The sequence below is a fragment of the Rhopalosiphum padi genome, chromosome 3 (assembly GCF_020882245.1).
Source record: "Rhopalosiphum padi isolate XX-2018 chromosome 3, ASM2088224v1, whole genome shotgun sequence".
In the NCBI taxonomy this organism is placed as follows: domain Eukaryota; kingdom Metazoa; phylum Arthropoda; class Insecta; order Hemiptera; family Aphididae; genus Rhopalosiphum; species Rhopalosiphum padi.
The window spans coordinates 50,389,162-50,404,421 of record NC_083599.1 but is presented as its reverse complement, the minus strand read 5'-3'; the positions used below and the strand labels follow the sequence as shown (position 1 = coordinate 50,404,421).

General features: G+C 25.3%; 1 protein-coding gene and 1 long non-coding RNA gene across 7 annotated transcripts; both read right to left on the bottom strand.

The window, feature by feature from the left end:
- Window positions 1-1,387: 1,387 nt before the first annotated feature.
- LOC132927592 (uncharacterized) lies at window positions 1,388-2,464 on the bottom strand. Its single transcript, XR_009661770.1, has 3 exons — window positions 1,953-2,464; window positions 1,780-1,883; window positions 1,388-1,698 (listed from the first exon to the last, which is right to left on the bottom strand). It is a non-coding gene; the product is annotated as an uncharacterized LOC132927592 (long non-coding RNA).
- Window positions 2,465-3,691: 1,227 nt separating this feature from the next.
- Window positions 3,692-12,164, bottom strand: LOC132927013 (rho guanine nucleotide exchange factor 7). Of its 6 annotated transcripts, none has more exons than XM_060991461.1 (12): window positions 11,905-12,164; window positions 11,127-11,220; window positions 10,923-10,946; window positions 10,629-10,755; window positions 10,399-10,573; window positions 10,117-10,335; window positions 9,827-10,025; window positions 8,505-8,726; window positions 7,704-7,782; window positions 7,500-7,621; window positions 5,463-5,571; window positions 3,692-4,764 (listed from the first exon to the last, which is right to left on the bottom strand). In XM_060991461.1, exons 3-12 carry the CDS (start codon window positions 10,923-10,925, stop codon window positions 4,652-4,654), a joined length of 1,368 nt encoding a protein of 455 aa, XP_060847444.1. In that variant the 5' UTR covers window positions 10,926-10,946; window positions 11,127-11,220; window positions 11,905-12,164; the 3' UTR covers window positions 3,692-4,651. The 6 variants fall into 6 exon arrangements, with proteins under 6 accessions (XP_060847444.1, XP_060847443.1, XP_060847440.1 ...); XM_060991460.1 differs by lacking the exon at window positions 10,923-10,946 and having other exon boundaries at window positions 3,692-4,195; window positions 4,678-4,764; XM_060991457.1 differs by lacking the exon at window positions 10,923-10,946 and having other exon boundaries at window positions 11,857-12,164.
- Between the last annotated feature and the right edge of the window lie 3,096 nt (window positions 12,165-15,260).

The following is a 15,260-nucleotide window of genomic DNA, read 5'->3' as shown; positions in this document are numbered from 1 at the left end:
CGCATCCGAAATAAACGGCCTTAGGGCTTAGACCGTTGTTATTGTCGATTAAATCGGACAATTCCGTTCATTTCCAATAAATTGTTTATTTTTAAAACCGTGTCAGTCACATCGTACTATCGCACTATCATTGGATTAGTTGTATTATTGTGCTGCAGTCGTATTCCTGTCGATATGTATGTTGTTCATATTCTATGAAAAAAATTAAAAATCTGTAAAATTAAATATATCTTAAAATTCATGTTTAAAAAAATTTGTTGAAAATTTTATTTTGCATATTTTCCAATTTTTAGTGCTATTTATAGCGATGATTTTATGTTTTTATGTGCATATTTAAGCGCTAAAAATTATTTTTTTTAGTGCTATAACTTCCGAGCTCTGCTTATAAGCAACGTCAAATTCTTTAGAGCTTTAAAAAAAAAACAAATACCCTTTATAATAAATCAACTTAATAATATTGAAACTTATTATAAAGATAAACTATATTATTATTAATTATCGTCGACATTCAATAACTTTTTGAAAAAAGAATATGTACATGATTAAAGAGATGTATATTCTAGATATAGAAACATTGAATTTTCAAATGCATACTTTACACAAGACTAAAATTCGAAAAACTAACAAATAGCTGAACATTATTATCGTCGAATATCTATAAATTACGGTTATGTTAAGTATGGGAGCTAAGTATAATATTAAATTCATAAAAATTCAAATCCGTCTTGTCAAATATTAACAAAAAAACAACTTTTTAACGAAATTATACAAAACATCCCAATCATAAACATCGAAGAATTGGGCTACCCTGCATTGAACAAATATTCGATTACAAAGCTTTACTTTACTGTATTTTCCAAATGGAATTTAATCCTAAACAATGGCGTAGCTAAGAATTTTAGTTGGGGTGGGGGGCAGAATTTCAAAATTGTTCATAATAATCATGGATTATATCATGTCAAATACACAAGTATATAGGTAGTAATTAGTAATTAATTTCAGTAAATGAAAATAATAAAATAAATGATACAATGTAGAACTTAATACTATACAACTTCAATATACAGTAATTTTAAATTACCATATTTTAAAAGTTAATTTTTTAGAGGAGGTTGAACGAGCCAGCACCCCCTTTGCCCCTGTAACTACGCCACTGATCCTAAACAATGTACATTTTATAAAGTATTAGCCAAGTATGGAAATGGTTTAAAAAGTATTGTTAAAATTTATATTTGTATACATTGTTTTTTTTTTTTTATTATTATTCAATAATCATGAAAATATTATATTTTAACAATGATTTTTTTTTATATTTATGCCTATATATTTTATATATGTCAACATTTACATTATATATTAGGTTATTAAATTAAATATGTATGGTATTATGTATTTACAATATGATAGACAAAATAAAAGAAATGATAAAAAAGTATTAACAAATTATGGCCTAATATTCAATTTTCTACATCGTTTAACTCAACTTATCATAGAAAATGTATTATATTATGAATATTTATACCTTTATAAATAGGTGTACAGAAACATATAAATTTAATCTCTAGTGTTATAACACTCAGATTCTCACTATAAAAAGTTGCGTATTTAAACATTGTTTTGTTAAGAAGTTTTTGCACTCTACTTTCATTTGACACTATCTCTATTTGTATTCTCTTTCTCGTATACTCCATCGTTTAACTTGAAAAAAAAATTAAAAATGAAGTTCAAAAGTTTAAAAATTTAAATGTATATTGTTTATAATATAATATATTAACTCACTAAACACTGTGTTGTTCATCAACTTAAGAACACATTCTTAGTTCTCAGTCATTCCTAGCTTTTTGGCATATATTGAGATATTCCCCGCGCATACAAATCATTACCTAAAAATAAAAAAAAATAAAATGTCGTTAATAAATAAAATTATGCTCTTACATTCTTGATACACCAACCTTGATTTGTCTTTTTCCCTATCATATTCCGCAATTTTTTCAGTACTAGCCTTACCAAAGCATATATACGCATAGGCGAAATCTTGGGGGGGGCTCAAGGGGACTAAGCTCCCCCAGAAGTTTAAATTACAGGACTTAGCATTATGTAGACGTAATGAGTATATATTGCTCAGCCCCTCCAGTAATTTCACCAAATTTACGATTATGCTTATTCGCTTGTACTAATCCCTTTCATATACCTAAAAAAATGTATAAATAAATATTTTTATTCGTGTTAAAAAAATAATTCACTAACCATTTTCAAATAATAATAACATATTATAATCACTAAGCAGCTCAAACTTCATTGAAGTGTTTTTGAACATGCAGTCAAAGCCAAATCCCGGCGCTGTACAATAGAAAGCGGGATCTAAATTTTACGTTTCCAAACATAAATCGTGAACATTATCAAAAATATTAGTCAACAGCATCACATTGATTTTGTGGTAGAGATCGCTATACCCTCCCAACGTTGTGCAACCGAAGTGATCCCATACGATACGGAGTATAGACGTGCTATATGTAGGCTTTGACTGCATGTTCAAACATAGCACGTCTATACTCCGTATCGTCGATATGCTGTTTCTTGAGCATGCTAAAAAATTCCTCTTTCGTCGGTAATAAATTTTCCTCCAACTTTTCCCAACTGTCTGTGCGTCTTTTTGCATCAAACTCTTTTGTGGCTACATATATTCTACATATATTACTAATGGGTTACGTTGAACATTTTACTAAGCAATAAATTTGATTACTATATCGGCAGTAGGTATTATGAGGAGTAAAGGTTTATGTATACCACATAAAAGGTTATGCCTTTCTGACACCGCCTCTCTACTTAATTTGTATTTCAAATTTTGGTTATCGAAACTAACGAAACACCGTTCATAAAAATATACTGAATTTTAACCCAGAGTATTTTGTGAGCGTATTAAGCGTGAACAATTAGAACTAGAAATATATATAAAGTAGTCTTTCTCACCCTCAGTGATAAAAATAATTTCCAAATAACACGGTTTTTCGTCAATAACTACTTTCAATGGAAATACATTATAAGATGGATATTTTGAAGGAGTTGTTATCTATACTACAGATATATCTGTGAGATTGGGCAGCTGTGCTAGCGTACCACTATCAAACACATGTTTTATAAAATATTATTTGACCATTAACCATGTTAAATATTCAACTCACGTAATATTCCCGATAATTTTAGGTAAGATTTTATTGGGTGAAATAATTCATATGTTTTAAAGGATTGAGTGGGATCGGTCCACTCACAATAAGCGGTATGTATCACAGGGAACGCGCCAGGGATGGCTTCAGACTTGGTTAGAGGGGGTTAAGTTTTCTTATTATTCTTGGTATTTCCGTAATCCAAAAATTCTTTTTTAATTTAAATAAATTTTTCAACTTTTAGATTCTGAACGGAGTGATGAATGTATTGATTTTACAATGATGTGTGTTTTTTTATTATTATTATTTTATTTTTGTGTCTTTCATCACGTTTTGTAGTAGTAATAGTGCTTTGATTTTTAACTTCAACCCCGTTTTGAAAAGGAAATTGAATATAGTTGGTACTTAATTAAATGAAGAGGCTAAATTGTTGTGTTATGCCACCTATAAACAAAAAATTTCATCGAAATATCATAATCAACTACTAAGTGCTATTGAATTATTTAGAAAAAAATGAATCAACGCTATAATTACAAATGTTATTTTTATAATTTTCTTTAAAATATAACACTATGATTTTATAAATTAATTTATTGTAGTACAGACATATATATATATTTAATTATTTAAACAATTTATAAAAATGTACAATATAGTAAATAGTATAAAATTATAATTAACATCATGATTGAAATATACAGGTTATTGCATATCGACAAGAATTATTATTATCATGAGATACAAAATGGCTGCGTAAAGGGATATCACAAATTACAAAATATATCAATTTTTATTATCATGAAAAATACACTGGCATAAAAATTGATTTTAATCAATTAAATATGTTACCCGTTTACGCTGCCATTTTTGTTTTTATCATCAAATATTTGATTATATATATTATGCAATAACCTTGTATATTTCAACCATAATTAACATGTTTATTTTATTAACTAATTGGGTTCAAGTCCTTTTGAATTTACCTAACGTCTGAGAAGTAACATTCAATGGCAGATTTTCAATTTAAATTCCTGCAATACAATACTGTAATAAATTTATATTTTCCCATCAATAGTTTAAATATAACACATGCAACTGTAAACTTGTATCTAACTACTTCTAAATTTAATATTTATCCATATTAAGCATACATTTTTTGATTATAATTTTGTACAGGATAATAATAATAATAATAATAATAATAATAATAATAATAATAATAATGATAATGATAAATAAATAAATAAAAACAAACTGATTCATACATAAAAGTACATTAATATTAGTACCAAGCAATAATTTTTAAATTTTCAAAATTTTACTTAACAGGAAAAAGAGTTTTAGTATTATTTTAACGTATCAGTTATAATACTATTTAATGCCAAAAAACATTATTCACAGCCTTATAAAATCATTAATGGTACAGAAATTATAATAAATTTGTATATAAGTATTATTTAACTATTAATGTTGTTTCATATCATAATTTACAACAATAACAAAGAATGATCACCTGAACTGGCATGTCGTGATTTTGTATTTGAACAAAATGCTTCAAATACTCTCAAGACTTTCCCATCATCTTCAAATGTTCTTTCAGCTATATTAGAAAGAAAACATTTTCATTTTATTTATAATTAACATTTTTAATTAAGACAATTAAATTACCCTAAGTCCAAATTTAGGTTGTAAAAATAACATTATTTTAAAATGTAATTTAAAAATATAATATAGTGGTAATAGCAACTATAATCAGTATATTAATAGGAATATTAGAAACATATATAAAGCTATGAGGAAAGGGATTGCTGTAAAGGAGATAACTAATATTAATAACTAGTGAAAGAGATTATTTCTATTATAATTTGCACACTAACTTTGGATTTTATATAGTGAAAAATAGATTTTTAGGATATACTTTTATAAGATAAAAGTTAATTTTAGTTAATTATAATTTAAAAATTGCCAACAAACACATTGTTAGATTTTAAGACCCCACACAAGTTTACATTTTAACAGTTGTTACAGTTGTTACAGAAGAATTTGTAAAAAATAAATAAAATAATGTGAAATGAATGCATTATGTTTGTAATAATGTAACATTATTATTGTAATTATTTAACAATTTAAATTATGATACCTTTGCTAAGAGAGATTTAGCTATAAATTCTATCACACTGATGTTACATATCAATATTACGAGTACAAGATGCACAGAGAGGGATAAGAAAACTTTTTATAATAAAGGATAAGGAACACAGTTCATTACTTTAAAAATCCATAGTTATATATACTTACATCTTTTAGTTACACAGATATTTTTTTCATTAATGTTGTGATAAAATTGAAGTGGTGGAATGGGTCTAAGTCTTGTCACATCCCAAGCTAATCTATTACCTTTTTCCATCTAAAAAAAAAATATATTTGAAATCAAAAACCATGAAGATTTACATACAACACTGATAATGTAATATTAAATTTATATAATAAGTTATACAAATAATAATTAAAAATACATTTATTTTACAGTTAAAAAGAAATATTAACCACAGCAATTAGCATGAAAAATTTAAATAGTAAATATTTATTATTCATTCAATTTTAAAATATTAAATTATTTTTGTTAGTTCATTATTAAAGGTAGGGTTGTATAAGCATGGATAATTAAGTTATGTTAAAATGTATGCTAATAGCATCGTGTATTATAGCATTAAAATCACTATTTAAATAATTTAATACACATTGGTGGAAAAATTAAGTCTGAAACGATAGGCTATGTGATTCTAGGCATTTATAACATATTTTATAATTTTTAAAAGCTAAATTATTAAACACTACAATAATGACAAAATAAAAAAAAGAGAAAATAATTTAAGTTTTACATAGACAACAATCAGTAGCGACTTGAATTCTTGTGCGACAGTAATCGCACTCTTTTGGTAAATACGAAAAACAAAACAAGGAGAATTTAAATAAAGAACCAAAATATTATATTTATAGAAAAAATGTATACTATAGTATTTTATACAGTGATTAGATAATTTAATTGTATAAACTATATAATGATCAAACACTTGGTATATGTATTATGTATGTATATATAATTTGGTTGCCGTGATGGTTACAAGGCCAAATTAGCCAGATTATCCCAACATTTTCATTATGAAATTAATTGATTTTTTTTTGTTGTGAAATTGAGTTTAGGCAGGTATATACATTTTTTTTTTTTTCATTACCAAGTCAAACCAATACAAGCCGCTACTGCATACAATCAATTATCTTACTTTGCATCTGTTGTATAATAAAAGAATATTTGTAAAAAAAAATCAACTCAGCAAATGTCAGATGTTAGTTTCAAACTGTATAATGTGTGTGACACAACTAGCAACACAATCACAGTCAAATATAAATTAATATCTTGCCTGAATCACAACTGCCAGGAGGTGCCTGTAGCTTTTTTTTGAGCCACCAATGTGCATAAAGTTCAGAACGAAATGTAACACCTTTGTCTAGTGGCATAGAAGCTTTATTATTCAATGACAATGAATCTATGTCTTCAAAAATACAAGAGTTGATATGTAATGATGAAGTACATTTACACAAATTTTCAGAATTGCTACTAGATGTTTCAGTAGGTGGTAATGGTGACTGCTGTGCAATAGGAATTGTGATATCAGCCAACCCAGAATCAGACGACCTTAAACTGTTATGATCTTTGAAATTAAAATATTGAAAATCTTGACTTATTTCTGTATCTTTTTCATCTTCACCACTGTTATCATAACAGTAAGATGTTTTTAAATCACACAAGGAAAATGTACTATCCTGATTATCTGATAAATAAATGTCATCTTTATTATCTGTATTTAGCAATGGAATTGTCAAATGTTTTGGTTTTAAATTTTCAATATTAGATTCGTAGTTCAAGAAATGTTGATTATAATTATCAGTCATATCTTCCTTATACAACGTCGACATAGTTAGATCTTGACAGGCTTTGGTTTGAATCGGAGTGAACAACAGCTTTTTCCCATATATAATTTTTCCATCTTCTTTAAGAACCATTGACGAACAATGTCTTGGTGATGAAATATCATAACTATTTGATACATTAGATTTGTCATCATACTGTGTTCCTTCTAGACATTGTTGTTTACTTTTACAAGGAGAATAAAAATCACTATGTTCATTAGTATAACGCCTAACAACTTTTGATGTATCAATATTATTTATGTACTGTGTATAAAGAATTAATTTCAAAAGTGATCTAGTTATAACACCCTTGCATACTAAATGTGCGAAATAATCACTAAGGCGACCAAGGCTTAGACTTACTGATTTACTAGATGTAGTATTAGGGACGCACTTATTTCCTAATTGCTTGTTAATTTTTTGTATCCAATCAATTTGCTCTTCTTTGGACTGGCAAACGGCGACAATGTGATCAATTAAAGGACCTAAAAAATATGTTATTTGTATTCAAAAAAAAAAACTTTCGTTTCAAAAACAATGATTACTGGATTAAAAATTATTTCTTACCAGATATTTCGAAAGCATTTTTAATGGCACCATTATTATCTAATTTTTTGACACAAATTCCACTTAATGGTAGTTTACCCTTAAAAAGACACATAAATATAACTATAGCTATATATATTTGCATTTTATTTAACAAATAACAATTGATTATTGATAATTAAAGTAATAACAAAGCAATATTTTTTTTTTCAAAATCTGAATACTATATATTCAAAAACAATATACCAACATTTACTGTCTTTGCTTTTCCAATGAGTAAAACAGAAAAGCCTTGATCTTTATTTCAATCACAATTGAGTATAAAGTTTTTTAAATGAATTAAAGATGATTATTTAATATATTTATGTGCAATAGTGAATATTAATTATCTCTATTGTATGTCAATATTCACTAAAATGGCAAGATTCAGTTCACATGATTATTAAATGTTGACATATGGCGGTTATTAATAAAGGACAAGGACTGAAAGTTTAGAGATTATTATCATTGGTATCAAAAAAATAGTAAATTTAACATTAATATTGATTTTAAATAACGATTTTCATACATGTTACAGATACCTATCAATCCACAAAATATAAAGTTAGTTAACATACAAATAATTGACCGTAAAATTTATAAATATTAATAAATTAAAAATTTGTATTTAAAACCAATCAAGATTTGCAGTTAACAACTATCAGATTGTGGAAATTTTCTATAACTCATATAAAAATAATAATAATGGACAAATAAAGGCAGTAAATGTAATTTAAGTGCTGTGTTAAGAAAATAATAATAAAGATTGTACCATTGGCTTACTTCGTATATAAATGAACTTAGTCTTTGGGATACTGATAAAATAACTAGATGAGTAGAAAATAACATAAGATATCTATCTTTATGCTCTGAGCCAAATGCAACAGAACCAATTTTAATTGCATCGCCTAAACTTAATGCATCAGTGCCTTCCCATCCTTGTACAACTCCACTTAATATTGATAATTCCAATTCTTTTTGTTTCCTTGTTGATAAGCATACACTCTGGAAAATTAAATGTAATTTTTTCAATATTATCCTATTATAAATAAATTAAAAAATTAACTAGAAAAATCTAAAGAAAAATAAAATTTTAGGGAAATAAGGAAAATATTGATTTTATGTAATTTATTCTGAAAACATTATTTTAACAATAAAAAAATATTAAAAAGTTTCATGATCACAACTTTTTATGAATTTAAAGTAGTTATTAAATGTTATTTAAATAAGTAATTTGTTTAATCTCTCGATGATAGGCAATTAAATATTGAAAAAATCAATCTAATAGTTAAATGTAAAAAAAATGTGTTTAATGAATATATGAAAAATTATGTTCAGGGATATGAATATTGATAATAAACTAGTGAATTGCGGTTTGATTGTATTTCACTCCCAGATGAATTGCATCTACAAAATGTTTAACAATATTTGGATTTTCCCATTATTTGAATAATACCTTAACAGTACCATCTAATTACACATATTATAGACATGATCTGATCAATATTACATTTATACAATTGAGTTTTTCAGCTATTATAAAATGTATATTATACACAGGTGTTTTATGAAACAAATTGTTTTTTTTTATTCAAATATGGATTATTCCATATTTTGATTTCATAAATTTTTTAAAAATAATGTATGTTTGAGATTTGTTTGAAATCATGCAAGTCTTATTTTAAATAAAAAATAATTGTAATTTAATATATTCAACCTAAAAAGCATAATTGCTTATTAAAAACAAATTATAAACTAATAAATCAACAACAAATTAACAATGCTCTTAAAAAAAGGTGCTGTCGATATTTTGTCAAAACCATCATAACTTTTACATGCTGAATTAAAAGATAAATTGATAATTATGAAACAATAACAATTAACAATGTTGAATTATAATTAAAAGAAATATTTATTATACACATACATCTGTTTGCCCAAAACTGTCAAATAGTATTAACTATTAAGTGATACAGGGACACAAATCATCTAGTTTTAAAAAATAGGAAACATTTCACCTACCAAAAAAAAAAACAATTGAACAAATTCATGTTCAATGTCATAGTAGCTGTATTTTATTTTTAATGATATAAAAATCTACTAACCGCAATTTCTTTATAAATGCTGATGGATCGCTGAGTATCACCTCTATCAACATGACTTTCTTCAAGATGTCTTTCCAGTTCTTGAAGCATCCCACTATACTTGTCTAATCTTCTAAATGGTTTGCTTAATGACACAGTCAGTACTAAAATTCCAGGACTAACTGCACCTTGTGTTTCCATTATTTGATTTAATTCATCTCTAAAATTTATTTTATTTATTAAAATCATGTAATATGTAAAGTAAATTAATTTATCATTTAAACAAAAACAAAATAATTAATAGTCCATACTTATATTTATCAATGATATTAACTGCTCTAGGATGAGAAGCGCAGTATTGTAAATGCACAGTCCTAATAAAAGATGCTTTGTTTAGAAACAGTTTACCAATTCTTTGATCGGACTGTGGTAATCCAGATACTTGTTCTAATGATTCTAAAAGCTCTTCATGAGTTTTTGAAACTTCTTCAATATTATTTACTAATTGATTATACTCTTCAATATTCATTCTATAATCAAATTATTGTTATTATTATTTATATTTAAATTTTATTATACTGAAAATGCAGTACATATTTGAGTTTTTCAAAGGAATCAAAAAACTTTGGATTAGTGTCTTCAATTCAGTAACATGTGCTCTTTCAGATTCTACAATATCCATGACAACTACAGCTCGGTTAGCTCTTAACTGTTCAGTTAAATCTACCGGTATGTTTGGCACTTTATTGTTTGTAATATGTTCTGCTGCTGTAATAAAATGTACAATATAATAGCTATAAATTAATTAAAATTAATTGTTTACCTTGTGGTTTATATTCTCTGACATAATTTGATGGAAACCAACCAGTTTTTTCCTTAAGGGTTCCTTCCCACCAGCCACCATCTTCTTTTTGAGTGACAATTACAATATCTCCTTTTTTCAAACACAGCTAGAAGCAAGATATTACAATAATTTAAGTAAAAAAAATTTTAAATAAAATAAAACATAAATATAATCATATGTTTTCCGTGCACTTATATACGCCTTCAAGCTAAGCACACAATTAATAAATAACACTTAATGAGTATAAAATATATAAAAATAATAAAATCATACCATAACGTTGGTTCAAGGTCTCCTCTAAGGGATATAAAATGATTAAAGACATGAAAATATAATATTACAATTCAATGAATATTTAAGCAAATAAATATTATTGGCAATTCGTAAAAATATAAAACAAGCAATAATCAAAATTCAAAATATCAAAATGACATTGAAAATAAGCGCAAACTTAATAATATCAACAAATTATTTTACCTCGTCATTATTTTTTCCTTTAAATGAATATACAGCTTGAACAAGTAATGGCTCATTAGAAGTCATTTTGGATTCACTATAAAAACTTCATGAACTGTAACAAAATAAAATAAAATAACTTATTAAAATATCAACTTTATTTGTTTTAACTAGGCAGTAAAATTAGTAATGCCTCATATTACTCAGAAAGAAAAAAATTATTATTGATAAAAATGATTGTGAACTTCATAGTGCTTGTTATAAATAAGAATACCTAGGATTATGTATTTTGGCAAAGCTACAGTAATGACAAAATAAAATATGGTATGAGTGTGTTAGGAATGTTGGACTAAAGCCAATTCATGATTGAGAATGTAACATTTGGATTTAATTTTTACCGTAGGTATTAACATAATAAATTGAATTGAAAAATAGCATATATTATATCAAATAGACATAATAATAAATTGATTTACATTTACCAAAACAGTAATTTAGTCTAATATTCCATTATATTTTAATTAACCACTGATTTGAAAACATATGGTAATAATTAAAACTTGAGTAAAATATACATACAAATATCTTTAACTTTTGACTTCGATATTTTTTAATTTGTATTGATAATGCATTAATGCATCTAAACCATTAGGCATTTAATTAACATATATTTATGTGAAAGAAACTATTAAGTATTAGATTATATAGGTATTTAGGTACTTATTATTTAAATCATAGATTAGCCGCTTACCTAAACCAATTAATAATTATTGACAGTGCAATATACATACAAACTCACCCATCAATAAACGCTTAAACTTAATAATGTATACTATTTTCACTAAATATTAGGACTAATAAAACTTTAAATATAAAGTAAACTTCATGACTTAATGTTTAAGTATTTATGACACATTTTAATGATGATACAACAGTTTCTATTCAATTAACTATTAAAAAAATAATTCACAATTCAAAATTATTGTAGAGAATATAAGTATTCAGTAACAAATGATAAATTATTTGTTGCAAACAGGTGGATTAAAATATTAATGTCTATGATCATTAACACTAAAATAAAATAAACATTTCGATGTCAAATTCACAGATAACAACTTATCAATAATAAATGTGGCCAAATGATTAAAGAAAAGTATCCAAAGATTCCAAAGACATTAAGTGTATATTATAACTTATCAGATAAGTAATCAATTTCTGGCATATTATTTCACATTATTATTTATTACTTGGACGCATGATTAAAATGTTTAAATGCAAATGGCATTCTTTTCTTGGTGTCCTAAAAGTATTCCTTTCTGAGCACAAAATTAATTTCATACATGAAAAAACCTACAAATAAAACAATAATTGTACGTACGTTTTTCTTAAATGTTATTATAATAGATAAAATATTTGATAACAATTTATTATATTAAGCTTCCCATCAAAAATAAAAAATTAATACATATTAATGTATTATTATTATTTTATTCCATCGTACCTATTATTTTTACTATGTAGATCAGCGGTTCCTGACTTGTGTGCCAAATATAAGTGGCAGCAGCTACGCAACGATTTAGCAAATGAAATTTTCATTTCATACTATATAATATTATTACTATTCATACATAAATGCAAATTACAGACATATATAGGTACAAGCTAAAAATTCATAAGTATCTATATAATATAGGTAGATAAATGGGCAACTGGTTGTTTTATTTACGACTTGCATCAAATGTGATACCGCCAATAATTACAATTGTGTAATACCCACTATCTCGTTGTTGTTTTAAAAACTTGATGTTGCAAAAAGAATCTAGTAATACTGCTCTTTTAGTAGTTCTTTTAGATTTTATAAGTTTTTGAGAACATTATTTGATTTACCATCAATACCAGAAATTTTTAAAAGTTAACTCTTACCTAATTATTTTTTTGATATAGAAAATGTCATAATTTATTTTGACGATATACTCTGTGCAACTAATACCAACAAAGAATAAATACATAAAACTTAAATAAAAGTTCTTGCTATGAAAAAAAAATATAGCATTAAGTTTAATGTAAATAAATTGCAATTTTATCAAAATATAGTCAACTATTATACTATATTAGCAAATGTAGTATAATATAGGGTTATTCAATATGATTCATCTGATTTAAAATTATTATATATTTTTAGTTTTTAGGTTTAGAGTAACATATATGATGCATTAAATAAAAGAATAATATTTCAACATGACCATCAATATTACAAAATTATAAAATATTTCTAAGAACATTTGTTACCAACTTATCATTTTAAATCATAGATTATGCATAGCACAGCTATCATTTTAGATCCTGAGTAGAGCGATATACAGAATTACAGAAAGATAACATTGAATTTTGAGTTATATAAGTTGATATAATATGATATACATATATTTTAGAATAATTAAATATTAATGATTAGGTAACAGATTTTATCATGATAAAAATCAATGTATTAACCAAATTTTCTTAAAATATGGAATAAAAAATCCAAAATATATAAATATTATAAACTGTTTTAATATTGAAAATTACAAAAATTATTTTATAAATATAAATATTAAGGGGGTTGGAAGCGATGATCTTCTGTCTTTGTCTAACACACACTCACTTGGCTCCCAATTTCTGGGGGCCCCCGGGCTCTGCAAGTTGTAGAAAATTTTTTTTTTTTTAATTAATTCCACAAAAATGTAATACCAACTGTCAATGTTCAGACTTTAGTATATTCTTATCACTAAATTGTCAGTTGATTTTGGTCATTTTTGTCATTCCATACCCCAGTGCTAATAAGTTACCATCACAAAATATTAAAATAATAATAATAGAAAATTGTTTGAACATCAGAAATATTTGATAGGTACCTATAACTAATTTAAACTTTTTTATGATAAAATGTAAATAGAAATTTGTCATTTTTTATTTAATTTTAATTATATAGAATAAATTGTTAAATTAATAAGTTATTTTCCATTTTTATAATTTTATGGAAAACTGAAATTAATTAATTTTAATTTAAATTTATATAATAAGATCCTTAAGTATTTTTAATATTTTAATATAGTATTGTCTTTTCATTGTCCTTAATTTACTAGACCAAGTAACTAAATTGAGTAACTAAATTATATTTATAGTACATGAAATAATGTACAAATAATTATGAGTTTTGAGATAGGTATTTTGATATTTAACACTTTTAACATATAAATATTTTTTTATTATTATTAACATAGGTTAGGTTAGGTTCTATGTACATTCTATGTAAAAATTTTCTAGAACATTTTTTCGACTTGAGGGCCCCAAAAAAATTGTGCAGTTTGCCCTAATTTTATTAAATCAGGTGCACACATGCAACATAGGATTATAGACTGTTCTATTTCCAACGTACCGATTGATATAATGAAGTGATAAGAATTTTGAATACAGATTTGAATTCATCATCAAGTCTTCTTGAGATCGACCTTCCCACATTTTTGATTTTTTGATTTTAACTACTCCAATAAATGAATTATGTCAATTTTTAAAGGAATAAATTATCAGATGTGACTTTTGAAAAATTAGTATTTTTAAAAGGAAAACAAGACGTTATATTATACTAAATAAATAAATTATTAGTTTTTTAGACCTAATATACAATATAAATTAAATTAAATCCTGACTAGTGAATATTATTATACATTTATATAATTAAACATTTATAATATAGGTACCCTATAGGTATTATTGACTATACTACTATAGTATTATAATAATCAGTATTTACGGTTTTATCAATATAATATATATTATATATTTATGTATATATATTTTTTTGTGTATCTTGCTCATCTCTGACTATAATGGAAAATAAAAGTAGATTGTAGGTCTCAAAGTATGATATTTGAGAAACAGTAAATGTACAATATTGGTCTTCATTAAAAAACGTCGTGTGCGAACACAATCGATCCCCGTCATAATTTTATAAATGAACAATTGGGCACCATTTTTTTGCAGCAGCAGCAGCTAGCAGTCGCATAATTCTTTGATTCTTATATCAATAAGTATCACTAACAAACACGGTGTACCTATTAATTATGTCACATTTTAGAATAGGATAAGATGAGATATGAAATTTAATCGGTTATA